The 19,623-nt window shown below is 41.8% G+C and overlaps 2 protein-coding genes and 3 non-coding genes across 5 annotated transcripts; 1 reads left to right on the plus strand and 4 right to left on the minus strand.

Moving 5' to 3' along the window:
- Positions 1-7,148: 7,148 nt before the first annotated feature.
- On the plus strand, positions 7,149-10,297 carry LOC149610787 (uncharacterized). Its single transcript, XM_089859575.1, has 3 exons — positions 7,149-7,653; positions 7,713-7,876; positions 7,961-10,297. The coding sequence occupies exons 1-3, from the start codon at positions 7,425-7,427 to the stop codon at positions 10,295-10,297; spliced, it is 2,730 nt and encodes a 909-aa protein (XP_089715701.1). The 5' UTR covers positions 7,149-7,424.
- Positions 10,298-10,437: 140 nt separating this feature from the next.
- Positions 10,438-12,387, minus strand: LOC149610788 (uncharacterized). Its single transcript, XM_089859577.1, has 3 exons — positions 11,788-12,387; positions 11,240-11,711; positions 10,438-11,169 (listed from the first exon to the last, which is right to left on the minus strand). The coding sequence occupies exons 1-3, from the start codon at positions 12,075-12,077 to the stop codon at positions 10,438-10,440; spliced, it is 1,494 nt and encodes a 497-aa protein (XP_089715703.1). The 5' UTR covers positions 12,078-12,387.
- A 3,668-nt stretch (positions 12,388-16,055) lies between these two features.
- TRNAY-GUA (transfer RNA tyrosine (anticodon GUA)) lies at positions 16,056-16,128 on the minus strand. The gene has a single exon. It is a non-coding gene; the product is annotated as a tRNA-Tyr (tRNA).
- Positions 16,129-16,495: 367 nt separating this feature from the next.
- Positions 16,496-16,568, minus strand: TRNAY-GUA (transfer RNA tyrosine (anticodon GUA)). The gene has a single exon. It is a non-coding gene; the product is annotated as a tRNA-Tyr (tRNA).
- Positions 16,569-18,821: 2,253 nt separating this feature from the next.
- On the minus strand, positions 18,822-18,894 carry TRNAY-GUA (transfer RNA tyrosine (anticodon GUA)). Its single transcript has one exon. It is a non-coding gene; the product is annotated as a tRNA-Tyr (tRNA).
- Positions 18,895-19,623: the final 729 nt, after the last annotated feature.

Raw genomic sequence — 19,623 nt, forward strand, 5'->3', positions numbered from 1 at the left:
TTTCGGTTAACAGCCGAACGCGCTAACCATTGAGCCACGGAAACTCAGAAATTCAATGATTGGCAGGTATTGTGGAAAAACTTTGACTTTTTATATTACATCTGAGGCCTCACAACTCCGCTCTCGGGTGGGCTCGCCACCAACCTTTCGGTTAACAGCCGAACGCGCTAACCATTGAGCCACGGAAGCCCAAAAATTAAATGGTCGTCAGGTATTATGGAAAAACTTTGGCTTTTTACGTTATTTATACCAAAACACACCAACGTTCCCGGGTGGGCTCGAACTAGCAATCTTTCGGTTAACAGCCGAACGCGCTAACCATTGTGCCACGGAAGTTTTGAAAATAAATTGTCGTCAGTATTGTAGAAAAACTTTGACTTTTTACGTTACATCTGAGACAACACAACACCGCTCCCGGGTGGGTTCGAACCACCAACCTTTCGGTTAACAGCCGAACGCGCTAACCATTGAGCCACGGAAACTCAGAAATTAAATGATCGGCAGGTATTGTGGAAAAACTTTGACTTTTTATGTTACATCTGAGACCTAACAACCCCGCTCCCGGTTGGGCTCGAACCACCAAACTTTTTACTAACAGCTAAACGCGCTAACCATTGCGCCACGGAAGCCCAAAAATTAAATGGTCGTCAGGTATTATGGAAAAACGTTGACTTTTTACGTTATTTTTACCTAAACACACCAACGTTCCCGGGTGGGCTCGAACTAGCAATCTTTCGGTTAACAGCCGAACGCGCTAACCATTGTGCCACGGAAGTTTAGAAAATAAATTGTCGTCAGGTATTGTAGAAAAACTTTGACTTTTCGCGTTACATCTGACACAACACAACACCGCTCCCGGGTGGGCACGAACCACGAACCTTTCGGTTAACAGCCGAACGCACTAACCATTGAGCCACGGAAACTCAGAAATAAAATGATCGGCAGGTATTGTGGAAAAACTTTGACTTTTATTTTACATCTGAGGCCTCACAACTCCGCTCCCGGGTGGGCTCGCCACCAACCTTTCGGTTAACAGCCGAACGCGCTAACCATTGAGCCACGGAAACTCTGAAATGAAATTATCGGCAGGTTTTGTGGAAAAACTTTGACTTTTTATGTTACATCTGAGACGTCACAACTCCGCTCCCGGTAGGGCTAGAACCACCAACCTTTTTACTAACAGCTGAACGCGCTAACCATTGCGCCACGGAAGCCAGAAAATTAAATGGTCGTCAGGTATTATGGAAAAACTTTGACTTTTTTCGTTATTTTTACCATAACACACCAACGTTCCCGGGTGGGCTCGAACTAGCACTCTTTCGGTTAAGAGCCGAACGCGCTAACCATTGTGCCACGGAAGCCCAGAAATTAAATGGTCGTCAGGTATTATGGAAAAACTTTGACTTTTTACGTTATTTATCACAAAACACTCCAACGTTCCCGGGTGGGCTCGAACTAGCACTCTTTCGGTTAACAGCCTAACGCGCTAACCATTGTGCCACGGAAGTTTAGGAAATAAATTGTCGTCAGGTATTGTAGAAAAACTTTGACTTTTTACGTTACATCTGACACAACACAACACAGCTCCCGGGTGGGCTCGAACCACCAACCTTTTGATTAACAGCTGAACGCGTTAACCATTGCGCCACGGAAGCCCAAAAATTAAATGGTCGTCAGGAATTATGTAAAAACTTTGACTTTTTTACGTTATTTATCACAAAACACAACAACGTTCCCGGGTGGGCTCGAACTAGCAATCTTTCGGTTAACAGCCGAACGCGCTAACCATTGTGCCACGAAAGTCTAGAAAAAAATTCTCGTCAGGTATTCTAGAAAAACTTTGACTTTTTACGTTACATCTGAGACAACACAACACCGCTCCCGGGTGGGCTCGAACCACCAACCTTTCGGTTAACAGCCATCGCGCTAACCATTGAGCAACGGAAGCCCAAAAATTAAATGGTCGTCAGGAATTATGGAAAAACTTTGACTTTTTACGTTATTTATACCAAAACACACCAACGTTCCCGGGTGGGCTGGAACTAGCAATCTTTCAGTTAACAGCCGAACGCGCTAACCATTGTGCCACGGAAGTTTAGAAAAAAATTCTCGTCAGGTATTCTAGAAAAACTTTGACTTTTTACATTACATCTGAGACAACACAACACCGCTCCCGGGTGGGCTCGAACCACCAACCTTTCGGTTAACATCAACGCGCTAACCATTGAGCAACGGAAGCCCAAAAATTAAATGGTCGTCAGGAATTATGGAAAAACTTTGACTTTTTACGTTATTTATCACAAAACACACCAACGTTCCCGGGTGGGCTCGAACTAGCAATCTTTCGGTTAACAGCCGAACGCGCTTACCATTGTGCCACGGAAGATTAGAAAAAAATTGTCGTCAGGTATATAAAAAAACTTTGACTTTTTACGTAACATCTGAGACAACACAACACCGCTCCCGGGTGGGTTCGAACCACCAACCTTTCGGTTAACAGCCGAACGCGCTAACCATTGAGCCACGGAAACTCAGAAATTCAATGATTGGCAGGTATTGTGGAAAAACTTTGACTTTTTATATTACATCTGAGGCCTCACAACTCCGCTCTCGGGTGGGCTCGCCACCAACCTTTCGGTTAACAGCCGAACGCGCTAACCATTGAGCCACGGAAGCCCAAAAATTAAATGGTCGTCAGGTATTATGGAAAAACTTTGGCTTTTTACGTTATTTATACCAAAACACACCAACGTTCCCGGGTGGGCTCGAACTAGCAATCTTTCGGTTAACAGCCGAACGCGCTAACCATTGTGCCACGGAAGTTTTGAAAATAAATTGTCGTCAGTATTGTAGAAAAACTTTGACTTTTTACGTTACATCTGAGACCTAACAACCCCGCTCCCGGTTGGGCTCGAACCACCAAACTTTTTACTAACAGCTAAACGCGCTAACCATTGCGCCACGGAAGCCCAAAAATTAAATGGTCGTCAGGTATTATGGAAAAACGTTGACTTTTTACGTTATTTTTACCAAAACACACCAACGTTCCCGGGTGGGCTCGAACTAGCAATCTTTCGGTTAACAGCCGAACGCGCTAACCATTGTGCCACGGAAGTTTAGAAAATAAATTGTCGTCAGGTATTGTAGAAAAACTTTGACTTTTCGCGTTACATCTGACACAACACAACACCGCTCCCGGGTGGGCACGAACCACGAACCTTTCGGTTAACAGCCGAACGCACTAACCATTGAGCCACGGAAACTCAGAAATAAAATGATCGGCAGGTATTGTGGAAAAACTTTGACTTTTATTTTACATCTGAGGCCTCACAACTCCGCTCCCGGGTGGGCTCGCCACCAACCTTTCGGTTAACAGCCGAACGCGCTAACCATTGAGCCACGGAAACTCTGAAATGAAATTATCGGCAGGTTTTGTGGAAAAACTTTGACTTTTTATGTTACATCTGAGACGTCACAACTCCGCTCCCGGTAGGGCTAGAACCACCAACCTTTTTACTAACAGCTGAACGCGCTAACCATTGCGCCACGGAAGCCAGAAAATTAAATGGTCGTCAGGTATTATGGAAAAACTTTGACTTTTTTCGTTATTTTTACCATAACACACCAACGTTCCCGGGTGGGCTCGAACTAGCACTCTTTCGGTTAAGAGCCGAACGCGCTAACTATTGTGCCACGGATGTTTAGAAAATAAATTGTCGTCAGGTATTGTAGAAAAACTTGACTTTTTACGTTACATCTGACACAACACAACACCGCTCCCGGGTGGGCTCGAAACTTTTGATTAACAGCTGAACGCGCTAACCATTGCGCCACGGAAGCCCAAAAATTAAATGGTCGTCAGGTATTATGGAAAAACTTTGACTTTTGACGTTATTTTTACCAAAACACCCCAACGTTCCCGGGTGGGCTCGAACTAGCAATCTTTCGGTTAACAGCCGAACGCGCTAACCATTGTGCCACGGAAGTTTAGAAAATAAATTGTCGTCAGGTATTGTAGAACAACTTTGACTTTTTACGTTACATCTGACACAACACAACACCGCTCCCGGGTGGACTCGAACCACCAACCTTTCGGTTAACAGCCGAACGCGCTAACCATTGCGCCACGGAAACTCAGAAATTAAATGAGCGGCAGGTATTGTGGAAAAACTTTGACTTTTATTTTACATCTGAGGCCTCACAACTCCGCTCCCGGGTGGGCTCGAACCACCAACCTTTTGAATAACAGCGGAGCGCGCTAACCATTGCGCCACGGAAGCGATTTTTTTCTGGAAAAATTTTTGACCGAATTCAGCTTAATTCCCTATAAAATACTCCTTAAAAGAGATTTCATCTCGATTGAAAAATAAATAAAAATGTACCTCGATTTTTCTTAACATTTTCAAAATCGACGTTTCACGGCCAGAGAAGCATATTTTTGAGTATTTCTTCACTATTTTCAAATATAACCACTGAAGCCGTTATTTTTGTTCATTTTGCTTTAATTCGAGCAAGTGTAACGATATTCAATCAAAAAACTGTTAAAATTCATTTTCAATAAGAAATCGTAGTCACGGATTTTGTATCTAGAAGAAAAAAAACATGCAATTTTTTCGGTACACTTTTGAATGCATTTTTTTCTGGACAAATTTTTCACCGAATTCCGCTTAATTCTCTATAAAATACTCCTTAAAAGTGATTTCATCTCGATTGAACAATAAATAAAAATGTACCTCGATTTTTAATAACATTTTCAAAATCGACGTTTCACCGCCAGAGAAGCATATTTTGAGTATTTCTTCACTATTTTCAAATATAACCACTGAAACCAGAATTTTTGTACTTTTTGCTTTAATTCAAGCAAATGTAACGATATTCATTCAAAAAACTGTTTAAATTCAATTTTCAATAAGAAATCGTCACGGATTTTGTATCTTGAAGAAAAAAACTTGTGATTTTTTTTCTTCGATGGCAGCAAGAAAGTTTGCACGACGAAACATAGTCTAATTTCGCAAGTTTGCATCTTTATCGTCTGCGTCTTGTCGTGCCAACGCTTCGGCAGAAAGAAGTTTCTCTATATCGAAGCTTTTAAAAACGTACACGCACTTAAACCCAGAGGTCCTATAATTCCAATAAAATCCTGCATTTTAGAAAGTATCCTATTTTACCCTACAATTTCACAAATCGTCCTTTAAAGTCTCATATTTTTACCCTACAATTTCACAAATCGTCCTTTAAAGTCCTTTATATTTGGGATTTTGATGTAATTATTTATAGTCTTAGTTGCATTACGTTTTAAACGTAGAATCAGGGATATCTCATTTGGTCAGATAGAAAAATCCAAGCTAAACGAATGAGAGGGTGGGTTGTTTGATTACGTTTTGCTTAATTACTTGGCCCCGTTTGTCGTAGCCCTAACCTTAGTATGGTTGGATGGGGGACAAATTGAAATAAAGCTTTCTCAAAGGACATCCCCGTATCTCTAGGGTGGGATAGCTAAACGAGTGAGAGGGTGGGTTAGCTAAACGAGTGAGAGGGTGGGTTAGCTAAACGAGTGAGAGGGTGGGTTAGCTAAACGAGTGAGAGGGTGGGTTAGCTAAACGAGTGAGAGGGTGGATTAGCTAAACGAGTGGGAGGGTGGGTTAGTTAAACGAGTGAGATGGTGGGTTAGCTAAACGAGTGAGAGGGTGGGTTAGCTAAACGAGTGAGAGGGTGGGTTAGCTAAACGAGTGAGAGGGTGGGCTAGCTAAACGAGTGAGATAGTGGGTTAGCTAAACGAGTGAGATAGTGGGTTAGCTAAACGAGTGAGAGGGTGGGCTAGCTAAACGAGTGAGAGGGTGGGTTAGATAAACGAGTGAGAGGGTGGGTTAGCTAAACGAGTGAGAGGGTGGGTTAGCTAAACGAGTGAGAGGGTGGGTTAGCTAATCGAGTGAGAGGGTGGGCTAGCTAAACAAGTGAGATAGTGGGTTAGCTAAACGAGTGAGACGGTGGGTTAGCTAAACGAGTGAGAGGGTGGGTTGTTTGTTTACGTTTTGCTTAATTACTCGGCCCCCTGCTTGTCGTAGCCCTAACCTTAGTATGGTTGGATGGGGGACAAATTGTACTATAACATACTCAAAGGACATCCCCGTATCTCTAATATAACCTGAGTTATGAGCCTCCAAAATATAGTGTAATGTTAATCAAATGGAAGGTATGTTCACGAACATTTTGCTTAATTACTCGGCCCCCGTTTGACGCAAATTTTCCTGATTCCCCAGAATTTTACTAAAAATTCGAAATTTCCCTGAATTTTCCATGAGTTTTTTGTCAACTATTTATTTCCCTGATTTTTCCAGGTTTTCCTGGTTTTCCAGGTTTGTATGAACCCTGTTATCTTTTGGTGGGCGCCCAAATCCACATTTAGACTGTACCCCCCTAAATTCGAAACGTTCCTACGCGCCTGCCACCAACCTTTCGGTTAACAACCGAACGCGCATAGCATTGCGCCACGGAAGCTTAGTAAATAAATGGTAAGTGCTGGCTGGCTCCTGACAAGTCTATTTGGAAGTAAATACAGTGATAGTTAATCATTTAAATATAAAATGACCTTTTACGCGTAATGAGCCCTTGACCATAATTAAAGAGCACTAGCATGCGCGTGAGACTACTTGGTCCGGCTTTTAAGTAAACACTGCTAAAGTGACTAACAATATGAGGATGTTTGAACGATTCCCTCCCATTGGAACGAAATCCCATTCAACCGAAATCAAAGAAGGGAGGACCCATTGGACCGCAATCCCGCACCTTGGGCGGTTTACGAAAAGTAGAGATAGCCATGAATGGCTGCACTTAACGTTAGTGTACACTGCCTAGTTATCTCCAATAAAAACGAAGTTGCAAGGAGTTAACCGTGGAATCGGTTTTAAAGGCTTATGTTAATTTAAGGGAAAGCTAAAATAAGACGTTAACCGTAACATTTTCTTTAATGTTACCCTAAAGTAGGTTTCCAATGGTATTTTCATGAAAAGTACGAAAAATTTACGGCGCTCAACCTAACCTAACCTAACCAAACCTAACCAAACCAAACCAATTTACTGTTATCAGAAATTTATTACTACACGAAGTGAGGGACTCTATCGCTTAGAATAGGGACCGTCTCTGCTGGAAAGATTTTACGTAAAGGGGTATTAAAACTTCCATTCCCCTTTCCGAGTTTATTTTTCCCGTTTTCTTCGCTCTCAAAAGCTTCAAAAAGTGGGAGGTTCTCCTTGGTGGCTGATTGGAGCGTTTTTAAATATGTCAGCCAATAGCGATAAGGATGAACACGTGACTAACAAATCGTCTGCTACTCTAGCCTCTTCTTTAACCTAGGGTTACTGGGTTAGTCGTGGGTTCTTATTAAGTTATTCAGCCTCGTTTAAAATTAGTTAATCAACTTAATCATGGAAGGACTCGGAGTATCAATTTTAAATAAAGTCTCGGTAGGCATACAGTGCAATACAAATGCTAAAATTATCAGAGATAGAGGTTCTCAAACAATAAGAGAAAGAAACCCCGTAACTAAACGGGCTAACAAAAACACCCAGACTATGGCTGAAAAAATTAAACCTGGCCTTATTATTAAGAACAAATCTAAAGATGCTTCTGTTCTGTGTAGACCATCATCAAGTGGTAAGGTAACGATCTAGTTTTAAAATAAACACATGTTTATGTCTAGTTACGATATTCAGATTTCACCTCACAAACCCCAAATCTGAGCATAAATAATTCAACTCAGACCAACGACTTGGTAACAAATTCGATTGAAAAGGGTATATTTGCCAATATGGGTATCAGAGCAACTTTACTGCAAGATATTGTGGACCAATGTCACACCCTTGATCTGAACCTGAAGGTAAATCTATTTGGATTTAATCATAAATGCCCTGTTTAATCCAATTTATTACATTTATAATATAAATTTACTTAATATTTTAAGTGTTTCCTTAATACTCGCCGAGAAAGAACCATTTCAATATCAAATGGGCTAAATGTGGGACTTCTGCAAGAAGATATAGATCCGATTCAGTTGATTATCACTGAAACAGGGAAATGCACCATAATCATCCCTTTTCGACCTGTTGAAACGAAGCAGTTCTTAAATATTGAAAATGGAACTATTAACAGGGTTGATGTGGAGGCTGCACTAAACCTTGTGAAAGGCTACAAACTTAAATTTTGCCCTGGCATAAAGTGTAATGCTGATATAGCTTCTGGACCAAACTATAAAATATTTTTGGAACCATTTCCTAGAGTCCAGTCAACCCAGTGCGAAATTTTTTACACTTCTAACAATAAATCTAAAGTTGGGCAGTGTACACACTGTTTTAAGAGTTCCAAAGTTCTGTCAAACAAGAAAAAACGTAAACTAGAAGAGGATCCGATTAAAAAAACCAAGAGAACCAAAGTTGAAAGCAAATACCCTATAAGTAAATTAACTCCAAAAAGCCTTAAATCAAGATTAGAGAGTATAAAAAAAAGCCGAAGATTTTTGAACAAGAGGGTTGCAAAGCTTGAGGCTCAGCTTGAACATAAAGATATGTTGCTAAACTCTGAACAATCTGATGAAATTGACTCCATTCTTAACGTTTTAAATTCGGATTTTAAAAATGATGTCCAAAAGGCTATCGAATCGGGAGAAAATTCTGAATTACTAAAATTGGCATGGCAAAGAGATAGTGAAAAGAAACAAAATGATGACAAAAAAGCTTTCTTTAAGGATCAAAGGAACTGCGAAGAAAGCCACAATGGAAATCGTTGGAGTCCAATAACTATTAGAATAGCTCTAGCGGTATTTTCTAGAAGCCCAGCAGCTTACAAGGCATTGAAGACTTTCAAAATTTTCAAATTACCGAGCGCTAGCACTTTGAAAAAAAGGTCCCAAGTTTATGATAACACGCCTGGCGTTAATCATAAATACCTCTGCGAACAACAACAGAAGTACGAAGATTTTAAGCGCTTGAAAGAAGTTAAGGGTTTACCAATTCCAAAAGCCGATGGAGTGCTAATCTTCGATGAAGTGAAGGTTATTGAAAAATTAATTTGGAATTCCAAAAATCATCAATTTATCGGCTTTGCTATGGAAGAAAAAGAATTTCCCCTTTTGAATGATATTTCCAACGATATGTCTGAACCAAAACCAACCCAATACGTTCTTCAGTTTCTCTGGCGTGATCTAACATCTAACTTTGATTTAATTGGTCCATATTTCACCTTTGGTTCTCCTGTTAAGCACGATAAACTACTGCCCTGTATTCTTGAAACTTTACGTTCTTTAAACGCTTACAATTTTGGAACGTCAATTCTAATGTGCGATGGTGCGAGCTCCAACCTGGCTGTTATTAAAAAGACCATGGATGGCGCAAAAAAGGCTTTTTCTTACACGATTGAAGACGCTGAAAATAATTACGAGGTTAATCCTAGTTTTGATAACCCTTTCTGGCCAGGGCGAAAACTCTATTGGATGATCTGTCCTTCTCATGAATTAAAAAGTCTCATTAATTCTCTGCACTCTTCTCACAGTTTAAGAACTAAAAACTTCCAAAGGAACGGAGTCAAATTTGGTTGGCAGAATTTAAAAGATATGTATGAAAGGGAAGTAGCTCGACAAAAAAACGGTCTTTTGCGGTATGTCCCAAAAATGCATACGAGTTACATAATAAGAGACGCCTGGACGAAATTGAACGTCAAACCAGCCAAAATAATGCAGCAGCCACAGGTTCTATCAGAACTATACGCGCATTCTCATAACCCCAACGAATTTCTACCTGATCGCAAGAGTTCATACGAATGCTACCTCTACTTAAGAGCCTGCAGCCAGTTATTTGAGAATGGGTTTTTATCTAAAGACCGAATTTTCTCAATGGCTGATAAAGAATTGATGTCAATAAAAGAAGGCTATACGTACTTTGCTGATTGGCTCACTGAAATTTTAAAAAAAGACCCAGAAATAAATCTACAAACTCCTAAACAAGATGCCTTCCTTGCTTGGCAAACCTGGGACTTACTGCGAATTACAGTCTTTGGCTTCCTTAAGTTTTCAGAAGACTTTCTTAACAGATATCCAGACAATTTTATATCACCATCGCGAATAAATGGAAGTGCCGTTGAGTCGCTCTTTTCGCAACTTAAATATGCTAGTGGTAGTAAGCTCACGGGTATAAATTACAGCTCTACGCAAAAAGCAGTAAGAATAGTAAAAAACATTCACAGTGGGAATTTTTCCAATACCGAGTATCGGGACGACAACCTGGGCCTGGAACACATTAAACTATAAAACTGCATTAACATTTTCACATTAAATACAATTAGGATAATTGATTTAAAAATAATCATTGCCTATTGCCACATTTGAGTAAAACTTTAATAGGAAGTGTCATTTCTTAATTTTTGAAAGCATTAAATAATTAAATATTTTTAAAACAATTTTATCGATTTTAAATGTATCACAGATATTTTTTTTGGACTATTTTGATCACAAGTTAAACCATTAGTTTTAAGCGAAACGCGTTCTTGTACCTCATATAAATGACTAGGTTGACTTTTGTTACATTTTGGTTTAGTTTTCGATATTGATGGGTTGCCAGTTTTCTTTTCAGTCTTCTTATTTACAGCAACCTTTGGGTTTTTCTTTTCAGCCTTCTTATTTACCGCAACCTTTGGGTTTTTCTTTCCAGCCTTCTTATCTACAGCAACTTTCGGGGTTTTCTTTTCAGCCTTCTTTGAAACTTCCGTTTTATTAATTTTTGGAGCTTTCCTTTGATTTAACTTTGGGGCTTTCGTGGTACATTCTTGATTATCTAATTTTTCGGGTGATTTTCTTTTCCTTTTACCAATTTTAACTTTTTCCTCTTTTTTTGCCCCTTTGGTTTCTTTAGAGTTTTTTTTGACAGTTTTAGTTTTGGCATAAAGCTTCTTCAGTTGACTATATAAATTGTCTCGGAGATTGTGGCCCCCTTTGCTAATACTTCCACTGCAAACACTGATGAATTCCTGAATTCTTGCATGCGTCAATTTTCTCAGCCAGATCTTATAAAAGAAGGTTAAACTCTCTCGGTCAAATTGCGTCAACAAGTCAGGAATGCACTCTACTCCTTCCCAGAATAATCTTTCAATTTTTTGGTTTTCTTTAACTTCAGATACACACACCTTTTATAAAAATAAAAATAAAATTAACTAGCTGCTTGTAATCAATAGCCTAAGTATTTAGTTAATCTACCTTGATCATGTCTTTCCCGTGTTCACTTAAAGCGTCAGAGTTTGCAAATAAACGAACTGTGTTATTTACTTCCTTTACAAAATCTCTCAAACTCTCTTTGGGAAAAAACATTCCACCTCTATCTTGTTGTTTCAATTCGATTGGTAGTTGCTGTTCTTTCTCTTCATCGTCTAGTGAAATTTTGAAACACAGTCTATAGACATTCTGATATAGAATTTTAGTTTTCATATTGTAGTGATCTGAACTCCTTAATCGTTTAGACACCCTCCACATCTCCCCCAAAGTTCCTCCGCCAAGTCTCAAAATTCCACATAAACTTTCTTGCAAGAAGTTTGAAGGTCTAACTTTAATTTCTTCATTCTTTTCAAAAACTTTTGTCTCTTCTTTGGTATATTTATCATCATCACAGCTCTCCAAATCGACGGTTTCATTATCACAGTTTTCAACAATATTTTTATCACAACGGGAAAATCTAATAGGATAATTTAATAAGATTTGATACCTTTCCATGCACTACAATAAAGAAAAGATCTTAAAACAATAAATACCTGTATACACTACACAAGTAAAAGTTGAATAACTCTTGCACATCTTTACTGTTCATTTCATCAAATTCAAAATTAAATTCTTCCCTTAATGTATTTGCTATTTTTAGGAACTGAAGTACTTCTGCTTTATCATTGGCATAAGTATAAATATTTCGAAGAAAATACTCAAAACTCTGAGACTCAATAATTTTGTTATGAATTGACATTCGCTTGTCACTTAAAGCTATATGAAGCTCTTTTTTTGATTCTTCTTTAATGTGCTCAATAAGATCTTTCACATTTATATCCATTTCGAATGAAATTTCTTCAAAACTTGGGCTAGGAACTCATTACCAAATAACAAATATCAACAACAACATGCTTTCTAGGCCTTCGCGAAGTTCGTGTGATTGAAGAAGCAGACGACGGGACGAAATAGGTCACGCCCTCGAATAGTTTTAGTTCTGATCGTCAGGTAGCGACACTAAAATTTGTTCCCTCTTTCGCGTTTAGCCGCCACTAGGTGGAGAGAAGTCACCTAGAATGGGGGAGCTTTCTACGTGAGAGGTACTATGCCAAGCGCATAGTCCTTCACTTCCTATAGTGATAAATTTCTGCTGTTATGTTATGTTAGGTTAGGTTTGGTTTGGTTAGGTTAGGTTAGGTTATGTTAGGTTAGGTTAGGTTAGGTTAGGTTAGTAATATACTATAAATCATTTAACAATGCTACGCCTTTTCCAGAATATTGATGTTTAGCTTTATTGACTTCTCAAATAATATGCCTTTTCCAAAACATTACTGTTATGTTAGGTTAGGTTAGGTTTGGTTTGGTTAGGTTTGGTTAAGTTAAGTTAGGTTAGGTTTGGTTAGGGTAGGTTAGGTTAGGTTAGGTTAGGTAAGGTTAGGTTAGGTTAGGTTAGTAATATTTTATAAATTATTTAACAATGCTACGCCTTGTCCAGAATATTGATGTTTAGCTTCATTGACTTCTCAAATAATATGCTTTTTCGAAAACATTACTGTTATGTTATGTTTGGTTTGGTTTGGTTTGGTTTGGTTAGGTTTGGTTAGGTTAGGTTTGGTTAGGTTAGGTTAGGTTGAGCGCCGTAAATTTTTCGTACTTTTCATGAAAATACCATTGGAAACTTACTTTAGAGTAACATTAAAGAAAATGTTGCGGTTAACGGCTTATTTTAGCTTTCCCTTAAATTAACATAAGCCTTTAAAACCGATTCCACGGTTAACTCATTGCAACTTCGTTTTTATTGGAGATAACTAGGCAGTGCACACTAACGTTAAGTGCAGCCATTCATGGCTATCTCCACTTTTCGTAAACCGCCCAAGGTGCGGGATTGCGGTCCAATGGGACCTCCCTTCTTTGATTTCGGTTGAATGGGATTTCGTTCCAATGGGAGGGAATCGTTCAAACATCCTCATATTGTTAGTCACTTTAGCAGTGTTTACTTAAAAGCCGGACCAAGCAGTCACACGCGCATGCTAGTGCTCTTTATTTATGGTCCACCAACCTTTTGGTAAACATCCGAACGCGCTAACCATTGCGCCACGGAAGCCCAAAAATTAAATGGTCGTCAGGTATTGTGGAAAACTTTTCCTTTTTACGTTACATTTGAGAACCCACAACACCGCTCCCGGGTGGGCTCGAACCACCAACCTTTTGGTTAACATCCGAACGCGCTAACCATGGAGCCAAGGAAGCTCAGAAATGAAATGGTCGTCAGGTATTGTGGAAAAACTTTGACGTTTTACGTCACATCTGAGACCTCACAACACCGCTCACGGATGGGCTCGAACCACCAACCTTTCGGTAAACAGCCGAACGCGCTAACCATTGCGCCACGGAAGCCCAAAAATTAAATGTTCGTCAGATATTGTGGAATAACTCTTATTTTTTACGTCACATCTGAGACCTCACAACACCGCTTTCGGATGGGCTCGAACCACCAACCTTTCGGTTAACAGCTGAACGCTCTAACCATTGCGCCACGGAAGCCCAAAAATTAAATGTTCGTCAGGTATTGTGGAAAAACTCTTATTTTTTACGTCACATCTGAGACATCAAAACAACGCTCCCGGGTGGGCTCGAACCAACAACGTTTTGGTTAACATCCGAACGCGATAACCATGGAGCCAAGGAAGCTCAGAAATGAAACGGTCGTCAGGTATTGTGGAAAAACTTTGGCTTTATACGTTACATTTGAGATCCCACAACACCGCTCCCGGGTGGGCTCGAACCAACAACCTTTCGGTAAACAGCCGAACGCGTTAACCATTGCGCCACGGAAGCCCAAAAATTAAATGGTCGTCAGGTATTGTAGGAAAACTTTGGCTTTATACGTTACATTTGAGATCCCACAAAACCGCTCCCGGGTGGGCTCGAACCACCAACCTTTTGGTTAACATCCGAACGCGCTATCCATGGAGCCAAGGAAGCTCAAAATTGAAAAGTTCGTCAGGTATTGTGGAGAAACTTTGACTTTTTACGTCCCATTTGAGATCCCACAACACAGCTCCCGGGTTGGCTCGAACCACCAACCTTTCGGTTAACAGCTGAACGCTCTAACCATTGCGCCACGGAAGCCCAAAAATTAAATGTTCGTCAGGTATTGTGGAATAACTCTTATTTTTTACGTCACATCTGAGACCTCACAACACCGCTTTCGGATGGGCTCGAACCACCAACCTTTCGGTTAACAGCTGAACGCTCTAACCATTGCGCCACGGAAGCCCAAAAATTAAATGTTCGTCAGGTATTGTGGAAAAACTCTTATTTTTTACGTCACATCTGAGACATCAAAACAACGCTCCCGGGTGGGCTCGAACCAACAACGTTTTGGTTAACATCCGAACGCGATAACCATGGAGCCAAGGAAGCTCAGAAATGAAACGGTCGTCAGGTATTGTGGAAAAACTTTGGCTTTATACGTTACATTTGAGATCCCACAACACCGCTCCCGGGTGGGCTCGAACCAACAACCTTTCGGTAAACAGCCGAACGCGTTAACCATTGCGCCACGGAAGCCCAAAAATTAAATGGTCGTCAGGTATTGTAGGAAAACTTTGGCTTTATACGTTACATTTGAGATCCCACAAAACCGCTCCCGGGTGGGCTCGAACCACCAACCTTTTGGTTAACATCCGAACGCGCTATCCATGGAGCAAAGGAAGCTCAAAATTGAAAAGTTCGTCAGGTATTGTGGAGAAACTTTGACTTTTTACGTCCCATTTGAGATCCCACAACACAGCTCCCGGGTTGGCTCGAACCACCAACCTTTCGGTTAACAGCTGAACGCTCTAACCATTGCGCCACGGAAGCCCAAAAATTAAATGTTCGTCAGGTATTGTGGAAAAAATCTTATTTTTTACGTCACATCTGAGACCTCACAACACCGCTTCCGGGTGGGCTCGAACCAACAACCTTTTGGTTAACATCCGAACGCGATAACCATGGAGCCAAGGAAGCTCAGAAATGAAATGGTCGTCAGGTATTGGGGAAAAACTTTGACTTTTTACGTCACATCTGAGACCCCATAACACCTGTCCCGGGTGGGCTCGAACCACCAACCTTTCGGTTAACAGCTGAACGCTCTAACCATTGCGCCACGGAAGCCCAAAAATTAAATGTTCGTCAGGTATTGTGGAAAAACTCTTATTTTTTACGTCACATCTGAGGCCTCAAAACAACGCTCCCGGGTGGGCTCGAACCAACAACCTTTTGGTTAACATCCGAACGCGATAACCATGGAGCCAAGGAAGCTCAGAAATGAAATGGTCGTCAGGTATTGTGGAAAAACTTTGACTTTTTCGTCACGTCTGAGACCTCACGACTCCGCTCCCAGATGGGCTCGAACCACCAACCTTTCGGTAAACAGCCGAACGCGCTAACCATTGCGCCACGGAAGCCCAAAAATTAAATGGTCGTCAGGTATTGTGGAAAAACTTTGGCTTTATACGTTACATTTGAGATCCCACAACACCGCTCCCGGGTGGGCTCGAACCACCAACCTTTTGGTAAACATCCGAACGCGCTAACCATTGCGCCACGAAAGCCCAAACATTAAATGGTCGTCAGGTATTGTGGAAAAACTTTTGCTTTTTACGTTACATTTGAGACCCCACAACACCGCTCCCGGGTGGGCTCGAACCACCAACCTTTTGGTTAACATCCGAACGCGCTAACCATGGAGCCAAGGAAGCCCAGAAATGAAATGTTCGTCAGGTATTGTGGAAAAAATTTTAATTTTTACGCTACATCTGAGACGTCATAACACCTCTCCCGGGTGGGCTCGAACCACCAACCTTTCGGTTTACAACTGAACGCGCTAACCATTGCGCCACGGAAGCCCAAAAATTAAATGTTCATCAGGTATTGTGGAAAAACTCTGACTTTTTACGTTACATCTGAGACCTCACAACACCGTCCCGGGTGGGCTCGAACCACCAATCTTTTGAATAACATTTGAGCGCGCTAACCACTGCGCCATGGAAGCCCAAAAATTAAATGTTCGTCAGGTATTGTGGAAAAACTTTTGCTTTTTACGTTACATTTGAGACCCCACAACACCGCTCCCGGGTGGGCTCGAACCATCAACCTTTTGGTTAACATCCGAACGCGCTAACCATGGAGCCAAGGAAGCTCAGAAATGAAATGGTCGTCAGGTATTGTGGAAAAAATTTGAATTTTTACGCTACATCTGAGACCTCATAACACCTCTCCCGGGTGGGCTCGAACCACCAACCTTTCGGTTTACAACTGAACGCGCTAACCATTGCGCCACGGAAGCCCAAAAAATTAAATGTTCATCAGGTATTGTGGAAAAACTCTGACTTTTTACGTTACATCTGAGACCTCACAACACCGCTCCCGGGTGGGCTCGAACCAGCAACCTTTCGGTTAACAGCCGGAGGCGCTAACCATTGAGCCACGGAAGCTCAGAACTTAAATGGTCGTCAGGTATTGTGGAAAAGCTTTGACTTCTTACGTTACATATTAAACTTCACACCAACGTTCCCGGGTGGGCTCGAACCACCAACCTTACAATTAACAGCCAAACACGCTAACCATCGCGCCACGGAAGCCTTAAAGTTAAATGGTCGTCAGGTATTGTGGAAAAACTTTGACTTTTTGCGTTACATCTGACACCTCACAACACCGCTTCCGGGTGGGCTCGAACCACCTACCTTTCGGTTAAAAACCGAACGCGCTTACCATCGCGCCACGGAATCCTAAAAGTTAAATGGTCGTCAGGTATTGTGGAAAAATTTTGTTTTTTACGCTACATCTGAGACCCCACAACACCGCTCCCGGGTGGGCTTAAACCACCAACCTTTCGGTTAACTGACGAACGCGCTAACCGTTGAGCCACGGAAGCTCAGAAAGTAAACGGTCGTTAGGTATTTAGGGAAAGCTTTGCCTTTTTACACCATCGTTCCCGGGTGGGCTCGAACCTCCAACCTTTCCGTTAGCAGCCAAACGCGCAAACCATTGCGACACGGAAGCCTAAAAGTTAAATGGTCGTCAGGTATTGTGGAAAAACTTTGATTTTGCGTTACATCTGACACCTCACAACACCGCTCCGGGGTGGGCTCGAACCACCAACCTTACGGTTAACATCTGAACGCGCTAACCATTGCGCCACGGAAGCTTAGAAAGTAAATAGTTGTCAGGTATGGTGGAAAAACGTTGCCTTTTTAAGTTACTTATAAAACTTCACTCCAACGTTCCCGGGTGGGCTTGAACCACCAACCTTTAGGCTAACATCCGAACGCGCTAACCATCGCGCCACGGAAGTCTAAAATTAAATGGTCTTCAGGTATTGTGGAAAAACTTTGACATTTTGCGTTACATCTGACACCTCACAACACCGCTCCCGGGTGGGCTCGAACCACCAACCTTTCGGTTAACAGCCGAACGCGCTTACCATCGCGCCACGGAATCCTAAAAGTTAAATGGTCGTCAGGTATTGTGGAAAAACTTTGACTTTTTGCGTTATATCTGACACCTCACAACACCGCTCCCGGGTGGGCTCGAACCACCAACCTTTCGGTTAACTGCCAAACGCGCAAACCATTGCGCCACGGAAGCCCAAAAATTAAATGGTCGTCAGGTATCGTGGAAAAATTATGTTTTTTACGCTACATCTGAGACAACACAACACCACTCCCGGGTGGGCTCGAACCACCAACCTTTCGGTTAACAGCCGAACGCGCTAACCAATGCGCCACGTAAGCCCAAAAATTAAATGGTCGTCAGATATTATGGAAAAATTTGACTTTTTACGTTATTTATACCAAAACACACCAACGTTCCCGGGTGGGCTCGAACTAGCAATCTTTCGGTTAAAAGCCCGGCGCGCTAACCATTGCGCCACGGAAGCCCAAATATAAAATGGTCGTCAGGTATTATGGAAAAAACTTTGACTTTTTACGTTATTTATCACAAAACACACCAACGTTCCCGGGTGGGCTCGAACTAGCAATCTTTCGGTTAACAGCCGAACGCGCTTACCATTGTGCCACGGAAGTTTAGAAAGAAATTGTCGTCAGGTATATAAAAAAACTTTGACTTTTTACGTAACATCTGAGACAACACAACACCGCTCCCGGGTGGGCTCGAACCACCAACCTTTCGGTTAACAGCCGAACGCGCTAACCATTGAGCCACGGAAACACAGAAATTAATTGATTGGCAGGTATTGTGGAAAAACTTTGACTTTTTATATTACATCTGAGACCTCACAACACCGTCCCGGGTGGGCTCGAACCACCAATCTTTTGAATAACATTTGAGCGCGCTAACCACTGCGCCATGGAAGCCCAAAAATTAAATGTTCGTCAGGTATTGTGGAAAAACTTTTGCTTTTTACGTTACATTTGAGACCCCACAACACCGCTCCCGGGTGGGCTCGAACCATCAACCTTTTGGTTAACATCCGAACGCGCTAACCATGGAGCCAAGGAAGCTCAGAAATGAAATGGTCGTCAGGTATTGTGGAAAAAATTTGAATTTTTACGCTACATCTGAGACCTCATAACACCTCTCCCGGGTGGGCTCGAACCACCAACCTTTCGGTTTACAACTGAACGCGCTAACCATTGCGCCACGGAAGCCCAAAAAATTAAATGTTCATCAGGTATTGTGGAAAAACTCTGACTTTTTACGTTACATCTGAGACCTCACAACACCGCTCCCGGGTGGGCTCGAACCAGCAACCTTTCGGTTAACAGCCGGAGGCGCTAACCATTGAGCCACGGAAGCTCAGAACTTAAATGGTCGTCAGGTATTGTGGAAAAGCTTTGACTTCTTACGTTACATATTAAACTTCACACCAACGTTCCCGGGTGGGCTCGAACCACCAACCTTACAATTAACAGCCAAACACGCTAACCATCGCGCCACGGAAGCCTTAAAGTTAAATGGTCGTCAGGTATTGTGGAAAAACTTTGACTTTTTGCGTTACATCTGACACCTCACAACACCGCTTCCGGGTGGGCTCGAACCACCTACCTTTCGGTTAAAAACCGAACGCGCTTACCATCGCGCCACGGAATCCTAAAAGTTAAATGGTCGTCAGGTATTGTGGAAAAATTTTGTTTTTTACGCTACATCTGAGACCCCACAACACCGCTCCCGGGTGGGCTTAAACCACCAACCTTTCGGTTAACTGACGAACGCGCTAACCGTTGAGCCACGGAAGCTCAGAAAGTAAACGGTCGTTAGGTATTTAGGGAAAGCTTTGCCTTTTTACACCATCGTTCCCGGGTGGGCTCGAACCTCCAACCTTTCCGTTAGCAGCCAAACGCGCAAACCATTGCGACACGGAAGCCTAAAAGTTAAAT

This window comes from Phalangium opilio, unplaced genomic scaffold (genome assembly GCF_054372755.1).
Source record: "Phalangium opilio isolate 3A_F unplaced genomic scaffold, DU_Popi_V2 ptg000329l_1, whole genome shotgun sequence".
NCBI lineage: Eukaryota > Metazoa > Arthropoda > Arachnida > Opiliones > Phalangiidae > Phalangium > Phalangium opilio.